Source organism: Lepisosteus platostomus, chromosome 3, assembly GCF_059453375.1.
Source record: "Lepisosteus platostomus isolate fLepPlt1 chromosome 3, fLepPlt1.hap1, whole genome shotgun sequence".
Lineage (NCBI taxonomy): Eukaryota > Metazoa > Chordata > Actinopteri > Semionotiformes > Lepisosteidae > Lepisosteus > Lepisosteus platostomus.
This window is the reverse complement of record NC_142613.1, coordinates 77,397,791-77,413,850: the sequence shown is the minus strand read 5'-3', so window position 1 is coordinate 77,413,850 and position 16,060 is coordinate 77,397,791. Positions and strand designations below refer to the sequence as shown.

General features: G+C 37.4%; 1 protein-coding gene across 3 annotated transcripts in view; it reads left to right on the top strand.

Moving 5' to 3' along the window:
* Positions 1 to 9,198: 9,198 nt before the first annotated feature.
* The window catches only part of arhgap18 (Rho GTPase activating protein 18), a 35,438-nt gene continuing 28,576 nt past the window's right edge, over positions 9,199 to 16,060 (top strand). Inside the window, exon 1 of one of the 3 annotated variants that reach the window (XM_088626890.1) lies at positions 9,199 to 9,426. In XM_088626890.1, the coding sequence (XP_088483016.1) occupies positions 9,311 to 9,426 (116 nt within the window). In that variant the 5' untranslated portion in view covers positions 9,199 to 9,310. The remainder of the gene's footprint in view (positions 9,427 to 16,060) is intronic. The other 2 variants (XM_088626888.1, XM_088626889.1) reach the window with 2 other exon arrangements.

Below are 16,060 nucleotides of genomic sequence, written 5' to 3'. Positions count from 1 at the left end.
TCTGATGAAAGTTGAATTTTTGTACTAAAATGTCATGAATGGTGCTATGAAATTTCACAATAAAATTCTGGGAATAACAGATACATTGCACATGGGCTATTCATTGTCTAAATACCTTATTCTTTAGACCATTTCACTCATAATATGTATGAAACACAAATATCTTTGAAACTGTAAACAGGTTTAGAAAATCTATTATATAACCTATAAAACCAATAGTTGACTCGATACAACAGTAACCCAACAGTCATTGAACTAAAGACATTGATAATAAATATCTAAGATACAGTATTTGTCATACATTTTCAGAAAGAGAAACATATCATTGCAAAAGTATGCTAATTATAACTGAAAGCAATATCAAAATGTGGACTGGTTCACTTTCTGTAAAATGCATTTTCATTTTACAGTAACCTAAACAAAAAACATCTTAATATGGTTATACTGTATGCAGTAGATTAATCTAATGAATATCTGAGAAAGTGATGCATTCTCACACTTTTTCAACACTATTTTGAAACATATACTGTACATTCCAGGTCATGGAAAAACAATACCATACTGTAAGTAGAGATACAGTATTACTTCTCTCACAGTTCTCTAGTATTTCAGCTGTCTCAATGTGGAAAAAAGTGCACCACTTTTACATTCCTTTGCTTATGTACTCAAACACATCAGGAATTGTCAGATTCAGTTTTATGTTACATGATGGAAAGCTGACTGTAGGATTAGAATTCAAGTTAGGTATCATCAGTTCAGTATCATGTTCATGCCTTTACAATGTACTGCTTATGCTACATATTAAAGGTAAATGGTAAACAAACACACCAGCAAATATTTGCAATTATTTCTATGTAAAGTTCCCAGACCACATACTCACTGTACGGTAAGGCTATGTAAGGGATCACTGCAGGGACAATATCACCATCTAGTATTGTTGAAGTACTGTATGCTGTACTATTATAATATTTATTATAATAAATATTATTGATAAAATTACTATATGGGTTCTCAGTTGTTTCGATGTTTTATGTTTGGATTAAAGTGTAGCTTTAAAGTATATTTAAATTGCGAGAAACAGCTGTTAAAATCAGAAAATTGTTCATATTACTTTCTTCTGAGCAGAACCAATTTGTCACGATTATAGTTCCCCCTCCTTAAGGGTGCTCCAGCCCTTTCACGTGAGACTTTATTTTGTGCACCTGTTCCCTATTCCCAGCCCACCTTAAAAGCCAGGCGCTGACGCTCATCCGGGCTCTGCATCTGATTTCCGTATCGTGCGAGTCCGGGACCTAGAAGCGCCTGGTCCCGTCAAGGTTTTAATCTCGGTTCCCGTTCCCGTTCCCGTTCCCTGTCTGCCGGTTCCGACCCGGCCTTCGTGTTTTAATTCCTTGTTCTGATGGATCTCCTGGTTTTGGACTTACCCTTGTGTTTTGAATACTCTCTAAGGATTACTCTTTTGGATTGTTCGCCTCGGCCACGCCTCCCCCGTGCACCAGCGCACCTTGGACACGCCCCCCTGTCTTCAGCCCCGTTTTCCTGCATGACGTTTCCCCAGTGTTCCCCCACTTCTTCGGATTGTGTCGTCCGCATAGGGTCCGGAAAGAACTGTTCGTTTCACAATTTGTCTGCCCAAAACAAAAGCTATGAAACGCCAAGCAAATGTCGTATTTTAAAAAGAAGCAGCTACAAAATTTTCTTCAGGTGTTTAATACCATTGTATCATTATTGAAAAGATTAATTTTAACAAGTTATTGGTTAGACATTGGAGTATTCATAATGCTTAAGAAAGAAAATGATTTTTTGTATATTATTCATAGATTCTCACTTTATCCTATCAGAAAAATTAACAATAATAATGGAACACATCTGTAAATTCATGATAGTATAACTGGTTACATTTCTAAAGCTATGTTTAATTTTATCACAGGCTATATTTAATACTAGACTATATACTGTATAATTTCTTTATATATAAGATAAAGTGCTTTTTCTCCCTAAGGGATGGAAATAACACCAGTAGTTTATAAATACTGTGTCCTTACAAGCAGAACGTAAGGATTAATGTCCTAATTCCAAAGATGGGAGCGTGTGTTGAAGGTATAAAAGTACCACATTGATGTGTCAAACGGCTTAAAACCACCCACCAGTTGTTCCACGCTGTCCTCTCAATCTCCACAATATCTCAGGAGTCTAGAAGTACCATCTGCTTCTAAACAAAAAATAAGGAGATGTTCTCAGACTGTATGCTTGATTTCTGCTCTTAATTGGTTGGCTTGTCTACAAACACCAGTCTCGAGTTGAAGCAAACACTTCTTACTTTGACTCTACAGTACATGTTGTGTTTTGTGTTGTGGCTCAGTTTCAGCTTTCAGTTACGACTGCAGTTATCAGTTGGGTGATAATGCGGTCAAGTACTGCGCACTACTGTATGTCCAGCTCCACCTGATTTTTTTAGCATCAGTAAGAAAAGAGTATGAGTAAATGGACAGTAGTTTGAACATTATGTAAATATAATTATTAAAATGTTTTCAGACTAATTGTTTAATAGGCTGCTTCATAAATTGGATACAGTGATTGCGTTTGATGCTGACCCTACACAACATAATCCCGCAATATATATCACAAGCAGCAGGTGGCAGAAGCAAGTACTGTACACTTTTGTCACATTGCTGAGGGCCATGTTTTTTTTATGGCAGAGCTGAAAAATGTTCATCAGGATTTTTTAATGTTTTTTTTATAGATTTTGCAACTAAATCTCTTTATCGTATCATAAATGTGCAACCTTTACATTAAAGGCAATAATTGTGTATTTACTGGTAAATTGCAAACAGCAAACATTCACAGTGTGTATTACACTGTATCTGTAAAACATTACAATAATTTTCTGTCTTTAACCTGGTATATATCTGTCACTATACATTAGAGATAATTTCAGATCTGCTGCTGAAACTGCCGGTAGACACAATACCTGCATCAGTGACAGGACAATGAGGCTCCATGCTGCTGGCCTTAGAGCAAGGAGACCTGTCAGAGGCCCTCTGCTCACACCTCCTACAATAGACGTCACACCAGACTGGCCTGGGCCAGACAGAGGCTGCGATGGACTTGTCGGCAGTGGCATCAGGTCCTCTTTACAGATGAGTCACTCTTCAGCCTGTTCCATGCAGACTGGAGGGCCAGAGTGTGGAGGAGGAGGTGTTGCATTTCTTTTTTCCATCAGTATATATCTATCAGGAGCAAAAGGCCTAAAGTAGAAAAACACCTCATTGCTGTTCCTATTTGCAACTTTTTTTTTGGAAACATTTGGCTGCTTGCACTGTGGGGTGCACTGTTCAGCACTTATATCAAGAAATTTTCATGAGCTTTTATCAATGGTTTTGCTTGTTTCACACTAATATTATTTAGGTTTTGGGCAGCATTTTAAAATCCGATGACTGGAGGGTTTCTGAGACAGATTGTGGATCTGTTTGGTTGAAAACAGGGTTAGGTTTACGCTCAGCAATGGAACCTGGGGCCCAGGTTGGCTTAAGGATGAGTGATATTTTTATTTTTCAGAGACTTTTGGTTGCTTGGATGGTGTGGTGCACCGTTCAGTAATTCTGTCTCAAAACTGAGTCAGTCTGAGTCTGAGTCAGTCTGATCAACAGCTGTAAGAAAACATTATCGAATCTAATACATTTGCAAGAGCTTTTATAAATAGTTTTAATTGTTTCACATTGTTTCACATTCATATTTTTGGGGTTAGAAAACATTTAGAAATCTGATGACTTAGGAGAAAGATTGCAAGACTGCTCCGTTTAAAACCCAGCTTTTCACACTTAGACAATTTTTATGCACAGCTCTGGATTTTGGGGCACAAGTCAGCTTGAGGACGAGTGATGATTTGACAATTTCAAAGTTTTTTTCTCTGACACTTTTGCCAGCTTGGAACGTGCGGTGCACCATTCAGTAATTGTGTATGCCAATACTGTCAGTCAGATCAAAAGTTGTCAAAAGTCTTGTTTGAATCTTAGGAATTTGAAAGAGCTTTTATCAATGCTTCTGTTATGCTTTGTTTGAAAATGCTTTTGTTTCACACTCATAGTCTTTGGTTTGGGGAACATGTCAAAATCCGATGCCTGGAGAGGTTCAGATATAAATTGGGGAACTGCTCAGTTGATACCACAGCGAGGGTTAGTGTTAGTATTCACACACTACTTACACAATTTTTTAACACAACACAAGATTTTGGGGCCCAAGACGAGTGATTTTTGGCTACTATCTGAATTTTGTTTTTGGAAAAACACTCTGGGACCTGGATGGTACGTTTTTGTAAATTTGTAACCAAGCATTATTGCATCTCATTTACTTCCGAGAGCTTATATCAATGGTCATGATTGTTTCCCCCTCATATCTTTAGGATTGGGAAACATGCCAAAATCTGATGCCCACAGAGGCTCAGATATAGATCGCGGAAATGCTTAGTTGACACCACAGATAGGGTTTGGGTTAGGATTCACACACTACTTAGACAGTTTTTAAGCTCAGTGCTGGACTTTGGGGCCCAATTCATGTTTAGGACAGGTGGTTTTGTAGTCCTATCTGAATTTTTTTTTCAGAAACTCTCTGGGGCCTGGGTGGCACGGTGCACCTTGCGGTTGTTGCATCCCGAAACTGAGGCGGTGGAATTAAAAGATGTCACCAAGCATGATTGAATCTCATTCAATTTCAAGAGCTTTGATCAATGGTCTTGATTGTTTCCCCCTCATACCTCTATGTTTGGGGAACATGTCAAAATCCAATGCCCAGAGAGGCTCAGATACAGATTGTGAAAATGCTCACTTTACACCCCAGGTAGGGTCAGGGTTAGCACTCACGCACTACTTAGACAAGTTTTAAGATCAGTGTTGGATTATGGGGCCCAAGTCAGGATTATGTTAGGTGGTTTTGTAGCTCTCTATGAAGTTTTTTTTTCAGAAACTCTCTGGGGCCTGGGTGGTGCAGTGCACTGTACCTTGCGGTATTTGTATCCTAAAACTGAGTCAGAGGGATCAACAGTTGTCACCAAGCATGACTGAATCTCATTTGATTTCAAGATCTTTGATCAACGGTCTTGATTGTTTCCCCCGAATACCTTAAGGTTTGGGGAACATGTCAAAATCCGATGCCCAGAGAGGCTCAGATACAGATCGCAGAAATGCCCAGTTGACTCCCCAGGTAGGGTCAGGGTTAGCATTCCCATACTACTTAGACATTTTTGACACTCAGTGCAGGATTTTGGGACTCAACTACTTTTGGATGAAATATATAGGAATTTGTTCCTATTTTTAAGTTTTCACTGCTTTTTTTTAACTTTAACTCTGCTGACATTTAACATATTTCACTTATATTGTGTTTGAATAAGTTTGAATATTCACTTTTTGAGGAAAAGCTTTAAAAAAATTATTTCTAATTCAAAAAAATGGTACATCATTGGAAGGAGTGAGTATTTTCTCAAGACCCACATCTTAATTGGAAACCTCTTCTGTGTGGTTTCAATGATAGCTGACCACCTATGGATTTGTGTCATTGTCATTGAGAAAAATGTGCTCATATTTTAATGTGCTTTTGATTTTTCTGAAATTCATTGATTTTAAAGATGGAGTGTGAACTTGACCTCCCACTATATAATTAATTGCATTTATACTCAGATGCAGCCCTTCAAAATGAACGGGGTATGCAGCCGGAAAACGTGGTGGTCGTGTCGCATCACACGAGTCATAATGCGTTCTACCGTATAATACCGCAGTTATCATATGCAATTCCATATTATATTCCCTATTAATACATTTCTAAAAGTATACTTTTGTTTACGCCGATAACATGCACATTTGCAGAAAAGGTTAAAACATTAGGAGTTTTCATGAAGTATATAAACTTAATATGGTCAGAAGGAGCAAGTAAAAACTTTTCAGAAATAATCACTTTGATGCTTAAAATGTTTAGGAAGAAAGTGGAATACTGGTGTGTATTTTCTCTTTCAACTACCAATACCAGCCATATACAGTTTACATAATATGTTTATGTTCCTGAATTAATATTGTTTATGATCGTCAGATGCGTTATGCTCCTCTTCTTTTTATGCTCAGCTACTAAAATTTCCCTTTAGTTGTAAAATTCCATATAAATATTCAATACTAAGTGGATTAAAATGCGCACAGTAAAGAGATTAAATTATTCAATCTTTTCACTAACGACCAATGCACCACGAGTGCCCCTGTCGGTTATTTTGGCCAGCCAATCACATACCTACTGAAACCTACTGTAGAACAGTGTCTCCTGGTCACCATTCCAGGGGAATTTGGGGAGTTTTTCTTTTAGTTTTGGATATTGATATCCAAAGTAAAGAATGCTAATTACAGTCCCACCAGCTTCACTTGTGAAAGCAACCCATTTTGTCTTTAGTATATCCAGATCTTATCAGGTGCAGCCTTGCTTAGCTTCTGAGATCTGACGAGATCTGACTGTAAGGTGCCAATGTGGCTGCTACAGTATAGACAAACTGTAGACAATGAAAGCTCAGAGCTTTGCATGAAAATCACATAGACTTTTTAGCATTCAACAATTTTCTAACCACTACATCCATTTCAGGGTTGTGGGGGAACTGGAGACTATCCCAGCAAGCAGCAGGCACAAGACAGGATGCCAGTCCATCACAGGACACATACAGACACAGACACAAACCCACTCACACCAGTATGGAAGCCCATTTCCGCTAGGGAGTATAAAAAAAAACGCGCTATGGTATCTCGCAATTGCGACTTCATATCTCAGAATACATCTCAGAATTGGGACTTAAAAACCCGAACCCAGGTCTTGCCAGCTCAGATAAAGATTTTTTAAATAAAAAAGGAATTGTACCAAAATCGTTTTGGATAGATTTCCCAAATGTTATTGTTAAACATTTAAAGGTAAATGTTAAATTTAAAGATTTTGATATTTTATATTTTTATATTTAGATCTGATTTGGATAAAGGATATGTTCTTATTATTAATCTGTTAAATATGTTGGCGAAATACTTCATCCACAAAAGTAAATGGTCTAATAGTGCTCCCTCTGTTAATGCTTATAAAGTACAATTCCTTTTTTACTTAAATTCTATTAGAAATTTAAAGAATCAAATGGCAAGACATACTGTACAATGGAAATATGAAATGGAATGGAATTTTATAATTGTGAATTCCTCTGGATGTGAAGTGTCTATTTCTGTATCTTTTTTCATATTCTGTCTCCTTATTTCTGGTGTTCAAAATAAAAACTTTTTTACAAAGCCCACCGTGCACTATTCCATCCGGATGCTATGGAAGCCTCACTGGCGGAAATGGGATTCCGTAAAAACGACTGTAATTAATTTGATTTGTATCAGGGCACTGTACAAGACAAGTCTTCAGGCCTATAGATCCTAGGTTCCAGTAAGATTCACGAATATAGTGTAACGGAACGGCCGACATACAGGTTGTACGATCTGGTTGCAGTGTGGTGACAGCACCGCCCTCCCCTGCGCGTAACTGGGATGTTGGCCGAAGGGGCTACAGGAGGTCTTTAGCTCAGCTGGCAAGACCTGGGTGCGAGCCCATGCAGTGAGGCACGAACTAGGGTGGAAGCGGCGAGGGCACAAGCCCTAGAACCCGGATCTGTTACAATGACAAAAGGACAGACAATGAAATGTGGGCTATTTTGAAGTCACAAATGTGAGATAAAAAGTCACAATTCTGAGATACAAAGTCATCATTCTGAGATACAAAGATACATAGCACTTTTTTGTTTTACTCCCTAGCGGAAACGAGCTTCTACACCCCAGGGCCAGTTTTCCCCAGAAGACAATTAACCTCTCTGTACTGTTGAAGGAAACTGGAGCACCCAGAGGAAGCATACAAACTCCACACAGTGAGCACCTCTGGAACTGAGCCCAGGGCTCCAGCACTGACAGGTAGCAAAGCTAACTACTGTGCCACTGTGTCAACCATGTTTTAACATACAGTACTGAATATAATTATGTTGTTTATTTCCACCTGCCTGGTGGTAAAATCATTGTGAATGACATGTCCTTTAAAGCTATCTTTCTTAATGATAGAAGCACACTTTGAGAGTCTAAGAGTAGACTAAACTTTAAAATGACATTTGGTGTAACATTGTGTTAAATCACATTAAACTCAAATTAAAAGCACCCTTTTGGTATCTAGTAGCTCACATACTAGGCACGGCATCAGATTTATTGGCCTTGGGTTTAAGAAAAGTACAGTAAATGCCAATCCTACCTTTTTTTCTGAACAGAAAGGGAATAAAGTTCAGGAAATATTGGGTTTTTTATATTAGGGATGTTTGTAAATTATGCAAACTACTGTTTGTACTATTAATAATGAAAATTCCAATCTGTAAATGTTGACTCAAATGTTTGTACAGTATGATAAAAGCTGGTACAACTGTATTTCACTTATTATCCAATATCACTTTTTCAGTCACAATCATGTCACAATGGTCTTGTGTTTAAATAGAGCAATGAATATATAATCATGTCTGCCATATACTGTAGTTGTGGTCAGAAGATTTAAGAGAAAAAATGAATGTTGAATTATATAAAAAAAAATATTAACCTGAAGTGTCCCACACGAATTAATCTGACCCAGCAAAACAGCTGGTCAGTTTGCTTAACGGTCGCAACAGGTCAAACAAGTACGTTGTTGCGACGAAGAAAAACGTAAAATCATTTTAAAAACAACGTAGCATATAGGTTAAGCAGACAAGACCTTGAGTGGCTAGTTAGACTGAATGGTATAACATCTGGGTGAATTTGGTATTTCAGTAAATGTAAAAGCTGGCAAGTACGCCGGACCTCACAATCGAGTGAATATGCTGTACCACTGTCTAAAGCGAGTTCATTACTTTTATTACTATAAACTGTGCAAGTACCTGCCACTGCACAAGGTAAGACCTTTAGAGTTCCGTGATGCTAGACAAACCGTTTATTGGTTAAATAATCAATATGTTCACACGTTCATTTTATATGTTCACTCGTCTTATGAATAATACCAGTGAATGTCGCGAAACAAAAAACCGACAGGAAAGTGTTCTTAGAAAGCTAGGAATCCGAATACGGTTCATATTCGCATTTCGCTTGTTCTCCTGAACTTTGACATAACTCCGCCCAGCTGTATCAGGCCGAAGACAGGAACACTGGGAGGAGCTTACAAGATGATTACTCATGTTGCTGTCGCAGAGAACTTTATTATTCAGTCCTCTTTTGTGTTGTTATCGACTGCAGATTAAAGGAATAATGCAACCTGCACCATGAACCGACAGCAAGATTCGGAGGGAGTAATTCTGACGGGATATCACCTGAATACGGAGACAAAATCAACATCTATTAACTGTCAAGATGAAGGGGATCATATCCCAATATTAAGGTAAGAGAAACACTGGCTGATCCTACAGAGTACGCCCGTAAGCGTTTAAAGCTGGTAAAATAGTGCATTCCATGTTTGTAAACCACCGTAATTTGAGTGCAGATCAAATTCCTCCCCCGGCATAAAGTCCAAAGGTCTCACTTGTTCAGGTTTGCCATACATAGAAATGACTGTTTTTAGAAGTTTACCAATGCTGTTAGCTTCGAGGATATTATAAATTGTTGGCACTTCTAGGTGAATAGAAGAAGGTTAAAATGCAAAACACCCCCCCCCCCCCCCTTTGCTTGTTTATACACCTTTTTAAAATAATATCATGGTTTTTTACATCGACCAAAATATTGGTGCAGATGTAAGAGAACTTTAAAATTAGGGTATACAGTCAAACCCTTTTTTTAAAAACATTTACAGTATGTACCTCATACTTTAAAAATCAGTGAAGACAGTCCTTTACTTTGCAACTGAAAATACAGTATATAGTTTATTCATATGCATATCGTGCACGGTTCCATACTAACGGCCACATAATGATAATCGCAACATCTCATACATGGAAGCTAATACTGGAAGCCATGTGACATTTATATTTTGCTCAGTTGCGCACATGGCTTATCTCCAAAAAAAAATACAAGCGACTTTTGGTAAGGTAAAAATAGAAGTAGGTACACCAAAGTGGTCCACTGATGCACTGGATATGTTCATAAAATAAAATAATAATGATTTGACTATATAAAACGATTTTAATTACAAAGAGCCCCAAAGTACTTTACATATACTGTAGAAATACTGTACCTTTCAATTCAACTTTATACTTTACACAAGTCAAATAAAATTCAAATATACAGTACATTGAAGGCAGAACTACATAATAAAACATAATTCCACCTTAAAGTTGCCACTCAGGTATATTTCACCCATTAAGTCATTCACATTTGAAGCAAAAATCTGCAAATTTTGAACCAAAAAACAAGAACACGGGTAACAGAAATAGAACCTCAGAGATAATCATTTATGCTTGTTTTAAGCAAAAGCATTTTGTGAAGCTAAAGGCTTTTAGCTAAAGACCCTGCAAATAAAATTTAGAGTAGCTACTTCAGAAAGTATTGAACTGTCTTACATTTTCTAGCAGTGAAATGGTGATAAGATATCTTTTATGAGTAACATTTGAGATCCTTTGAACAGATGTAATACATTAATATTGAATCTATGAAGGACAAGTATGCTGTCATGGCATTACCTATACATACTGCCTTTGTGAACAGTATTTTTTTTCTCGTCTATCACTCTACATCTACCAAAAATATCTCTGCTTTTGTTCCTAAGACGGAATGACACCCTATGAGGCAATAGTATATGTATACTGTACTTGATCTTTTCTCAGTTATCTCATCAACATGCCTAAAGAAGCTTCCAGTTCAATATTTATGTAGATGACTGTTAGTGGTTGCTACCAGATAAAAGTGTCTTTTCTTCTGTTCTAACCAGTTCATCCTTTGAGAAATAAACCACAGTTTTGTTACCCTACTGTTCTGTATTCGCTGGCATCAGTCTCATTTCTAATGTTTCAAATATACAGTAAGAACATGTGGCATTGAACCTGCTACACAGTGTTGAAGTATAGTTGAAGCACAATGACAGAGGAACAGAACTTTTAAGTCATTGTAGCGCATGTCTGAGTTTGTGTCTGTGTCTGCCCTGCCCTGGGTATCCCATCCAGGGTGTATCCCGCCTTGCACCTGTTGCTTTTCGGGATAGTCTCTGTGACCCTGAATTGAGATGAATGGATGGGTGATTAATTGCTAATCAGTAATTTATAGCAAAGTAATTTTAGACTGTGGAGTTTGTTGAATGTTTATATAATTAGTTTCATGTGGGTATTACAAATAAACATGTTATGTATTTCCATACAGTTACTACCAACTAAGTCTACAGTGAGACATGGCACGTAGTTTTCACGAATTACATGCAGTTTGCATGTATCTTGAAGCTAACCTTCTCTTATACATTCTTAGTTGGAGCCCCGTCAGCTACTGTTTTTACAGTACGTTGGAGAGTTGCACCATCAAAAGGAAATGCAGCTACATTGTGAATACTGATAAAAATGTAAAGAGTCTTAGTGATGTAACGCTGACAAACTCTGCAACAAATCTAGGAGTATTTGAGATAGACTAAAGATCATGGGTAATTGAGTGGATGTCAATTGCAGTTCTGCAGTCTCTATGGTGGTCTTGTGTGACTGTCGCTGCTCCACCGCGCCGGTTCGTCCCACAACGCCCGCGGCGCGAACCCGGGTCTCCGGCGTAACGCAACAGGGAGCCAGCCGAGTGAGCTAAAGGAGACCTCCCCCAGCCCAGGCGGCTGAGGTCCCTGCTACGCGCAGGGAAGGCGATGACGTCACCGTGTCTAAACTAGCTCCGCTGCACTTGCTCATGCCTGTTATGCCAAAAAGACCATAGACTCAACAGAGGGATTGACCTCCCAATCTTCTGCAGCCCACACCAATCCTCCGCCGGCCCACACCGCACTCTCCACCCGTTCAAACGGAGCTGGTTAACCAGGTCTTTCTATTTGGCTCTATAATTACATACATTGAGTTTAATCATAAATCAGGGGCCTGGTGACAGCAGCTCTTCTCGCAAGCATCATATTCTCAGGTGTTGAGATACTTTTTATAGGGGGTACCGCAGGCAAGCTTTGCGCCTTTGTGCTGACCTCTGGGATAGCATGTGGCCATACCGGTGTGTAACACCTCACCAAATGTCGTGTCAAGCATTTTGGATTAAGTAACCTTCTTCATTTTATGTACTACGTAGTGTAGAAATCAGTCACTTTGACCATCTTATTCTAGCATTGTGATGAGTTTTCCTCATGGATAGAAATAAACTGATCTTCTAAGCAAAAAACTACTATTGTTACACTACTATGTTTTTATTTAAAAATAATTGTCTGTTAATACAACTATTAGGATCTTAGATTCCCTAAAATAACCTATTATTATTCAGATAACTGAAGGCAGTGTTCAGTAAGTACTGCTCAGTTAACAACCCACAAATTAGCCTCAATGCCTTCCACTGCATATCATATTGTGCTTTGATATAATGTGTAAATGTGTGTTTCTTGTACTGTAGATGGCTTCATGTACAGTTTCAGTGAACACTTATTACCTTTATTTTAACCTGCTTTTCTCATTTCTCAGATAGGTTTTTCTCATGTCTTAATGACTCTTTCTGTTATAACAGTGTCAAGTGCTATATTTCCATTAGTGTCCAAATCTCAATATTGTGTACATTTCAAATAAGAAAAATGAGCCCATTAGGCCCATCAGTAGATAATTGAGTCTAAGATGTTGTCATCTGTTTCTGAAAAGAAGAGAGAAAAGAGATTTCTCTCCAGGAGCCAGTTCCAGATACCCCTGACACTTTGTGACACTTTTGTTTCTTTTCCTCCATTCCTAAATGTCTTTTCTTTTCGTTTCCAGATATGACCCAGTGTTCTTGTTTATATAGAGTAGAAAATAATCTGCCCATGTGACTACCTGTTCTCCTTATGATTTTATGTACTTGGATCAACTCTCCTCTCGATTTCCTTTCTTCTAGACTGAATAGAGTTATCTCTTTTAGCATGACAATCCCCTGGGACATGAATTATTCTTGTTGCTCTTCTTTGTAATCTTTCTAAGGCTGTGCCATTCTTGTTCTGCAATGAAAACCAACACTGAAAACAATATTCTAAATGTGGACTTAACTGTGCATTGTAAAGATAAAGTATAACCCACTGGATTATATTTTACATTTTTTGCCGTATAACCAAACATTCTGTTAGCATTTTATTGGTTATCTACGCTATTTTGATGTAGACATTGAAAATCTATACACAGTAAATACTCAGATAACCTTTTGTATTTTCCTGTGGCTCTGAATCACCCATGTGATGTGTATAGTGTATATTCTTACTAATATAATGCACCTCTCTACACTTACCAGTGTTACATTTTATTGGCCAAATCTGCCCTTCTATGATTTTGTCCATTTACTAATCCCTTGCTGCTATTTCTGTTTGACACTCTCTCTAATTTGCCTCTAATAAATGTTACAATTCTGATAATTACATTAGAATCTAATTTGTTGATACAGATCAGGGTGAGCAATAATCAGAAAATAAATAGCTGCACATAACTACTTACATCTGCCCAAGTAGAAGTTGTTCCTAATAAGATGATGTATAGCTTACTGTACAGTATATTATGGCTTTTTACACTGAATGTATCTTAAGCCTACATTATTCCTGTAGTATGTTCATCCTTCTTTAATTAAATGGGAGTTATTAACTGAAGACGAAGTCTCACAAAGTTGCACCTAATCACCATTACCACAGAGCTGAACTCTAACTGCTCCCTTCACATTGGTCTCAGGCATCTCTCCTCCACCCCATCTTCGTCTTGCGGCTGCCCCTTGCTTCACTCCTTCTGAATGGGGTTCGAGCCTGCTTGTCCTGTGGCCAGGAGTCTACCCATTAACCAAGCAGGTTGAGCCAAACCTTTCTCACCCAGTATTCCAATCATTCACTCAATCTTTGGATGTTAATGCCTTGTGAACGTGGTATGCAGTACATCTTCCCAGTTCACTACTTGCAAATTCTTCTGTGCTCTCCCAAAGTCTCATTCTTAGAATGCTTCAATCCACAGGCCAGAGTCCGGAGGAGACTGGAGGTGACTAGTTAGAATCTACATTTTCCTATTCCCCAACATTTTCCAGCATTCCCAAATAGAAATGCAAAACTAGTCAGGTTGGTATGCAAAATCTGAACCATGTGCTCATACAATCGGTGTATATAGTAAACACAGAGACTATCTTACATTGTCAACTGCAGGGTTGAGCAGTATTTCCTTGGATGCTGTTTCTGTCTGTCTTAATGTTTATATTCAAGTTTCAACATATGAAAAAGTGATTTATTTTCCAACTTATTTCTCTTCAAATGCACTTATCTACCCATAATGTTGTTTACCAAAACATTCATCATTACAGTATGTGTTCACCCTATAACATCTACAGTATGTGTATAGCAGTAGCAATACAAATGGTGAAGGTTTAGATCTTGTCAGTTCACATGGTTAAATTCTCAGTGAAACTGATGCACACATTTGCTGTCTGCCTCCTTCTTTGTTGGTAGGATAGATGTGTGTTTGTATTTGGATAATGTTTTTTTTTTATATTGTGAGAATGTGCATTTATTTCTCATCTTCTTATGTTTTCCAAGGTTAATATTCCTTCATATTAAGTTCTATTCGAGCTTGGAATGAATAGATACAGTAGATATGCAATGAATGGTTACAAAGAAGTTCTGTTGTCTGTATTGTATTTTCCTGTACTGAGTGAGCACTGTATTCCAGTGAGCATTACAGTACAGTATGTATGATTTTGTTATGACATAGTGAATATCCTAACCATATGTAATGTAATGTTTTAGGTTGCTAATGTTATGTGCATTTGAGTTGTACAACATTATTAATTTATATTTTTGCAGCATATACAGTAAATACACATACACATATAGAAGGTGCTATATTACTGAACCTCAATGCCAATGCCATTTCTGTCAAAAGTATTATTTTCATATTGAACATGCAACAAAGTTTTTAAAAGATTTACTGTCTGCTGTTAGGTTAGAACATAGTATCCATCTGCAGTGCTTTGAGTGTGTGATATTATTGCACTGTCCTGGAAGAAGGAAAGAAAGATAGACAACTGTAATCCTAACACATTTTATGAAGGATTACTGTAGAATACAAGGGAAAAGCACAGAATAGTAAAATACTGTACAATACTGTCATGGTAAAGCATGTGCTACAATGTTAAGACTAGGGAAAACCATGCTACAGCAGATTTAAATTAATTAAGTCATTTTACATTATACATCTAGCTTTATAGCAAATTAATTATACTTACAATTAACTTCTCATGTTATGATATTAGATAATAGGTTAGAAAAAATATTATCTTAAAAAACAACTTCTGTGCCATTCCCTGAGTCCTTGCTTCCCAACTAAATTTGCATTTTAAACGACATTGTATACAAAACCTTGGCTTACAGAGGAACAGCAACAAAATAATTCTGCATTCTGTATGCTTTGCACTGTAGTGTATTCTATTAAAGAGTTAAAACAAACATGCTTTGCAAGTTCATGGAAGTTCAAATGAAAAGCTTATTTTATTGAATTCTGAATAAGGAAAGAAATCCAAGAAAAAAATGACGCAGAGGCTGTTAATTATAATGTAACATGGCTATAGTTTTGAAATATAGTGAATTTAACCAAGCATTTTTTATTACTGAAAAGCAAACGTGACTGGTGTTGCTGAAAATTAGGTTCAAACTACTGTACATCTGCCCTGTTCTCCTCAAAAGACCTATACCAGGTGGAGGGGATTTGAGCCCTGAACTGAGTCCAAGATTTTATATCGCCAATAAATCCTCTTTACACTTCTTATTATAAACACATTATTTACATCAGTACGTTTCCTCATTTCAGACGAAAGTCAGTTATGTGGAATTTTGTTTGTGTGATAACTTACAGTATAATGGAAAGATAATGGTGTTTAACCAATCACCTACTTTCTTCTACATATAATTAACTCCATAT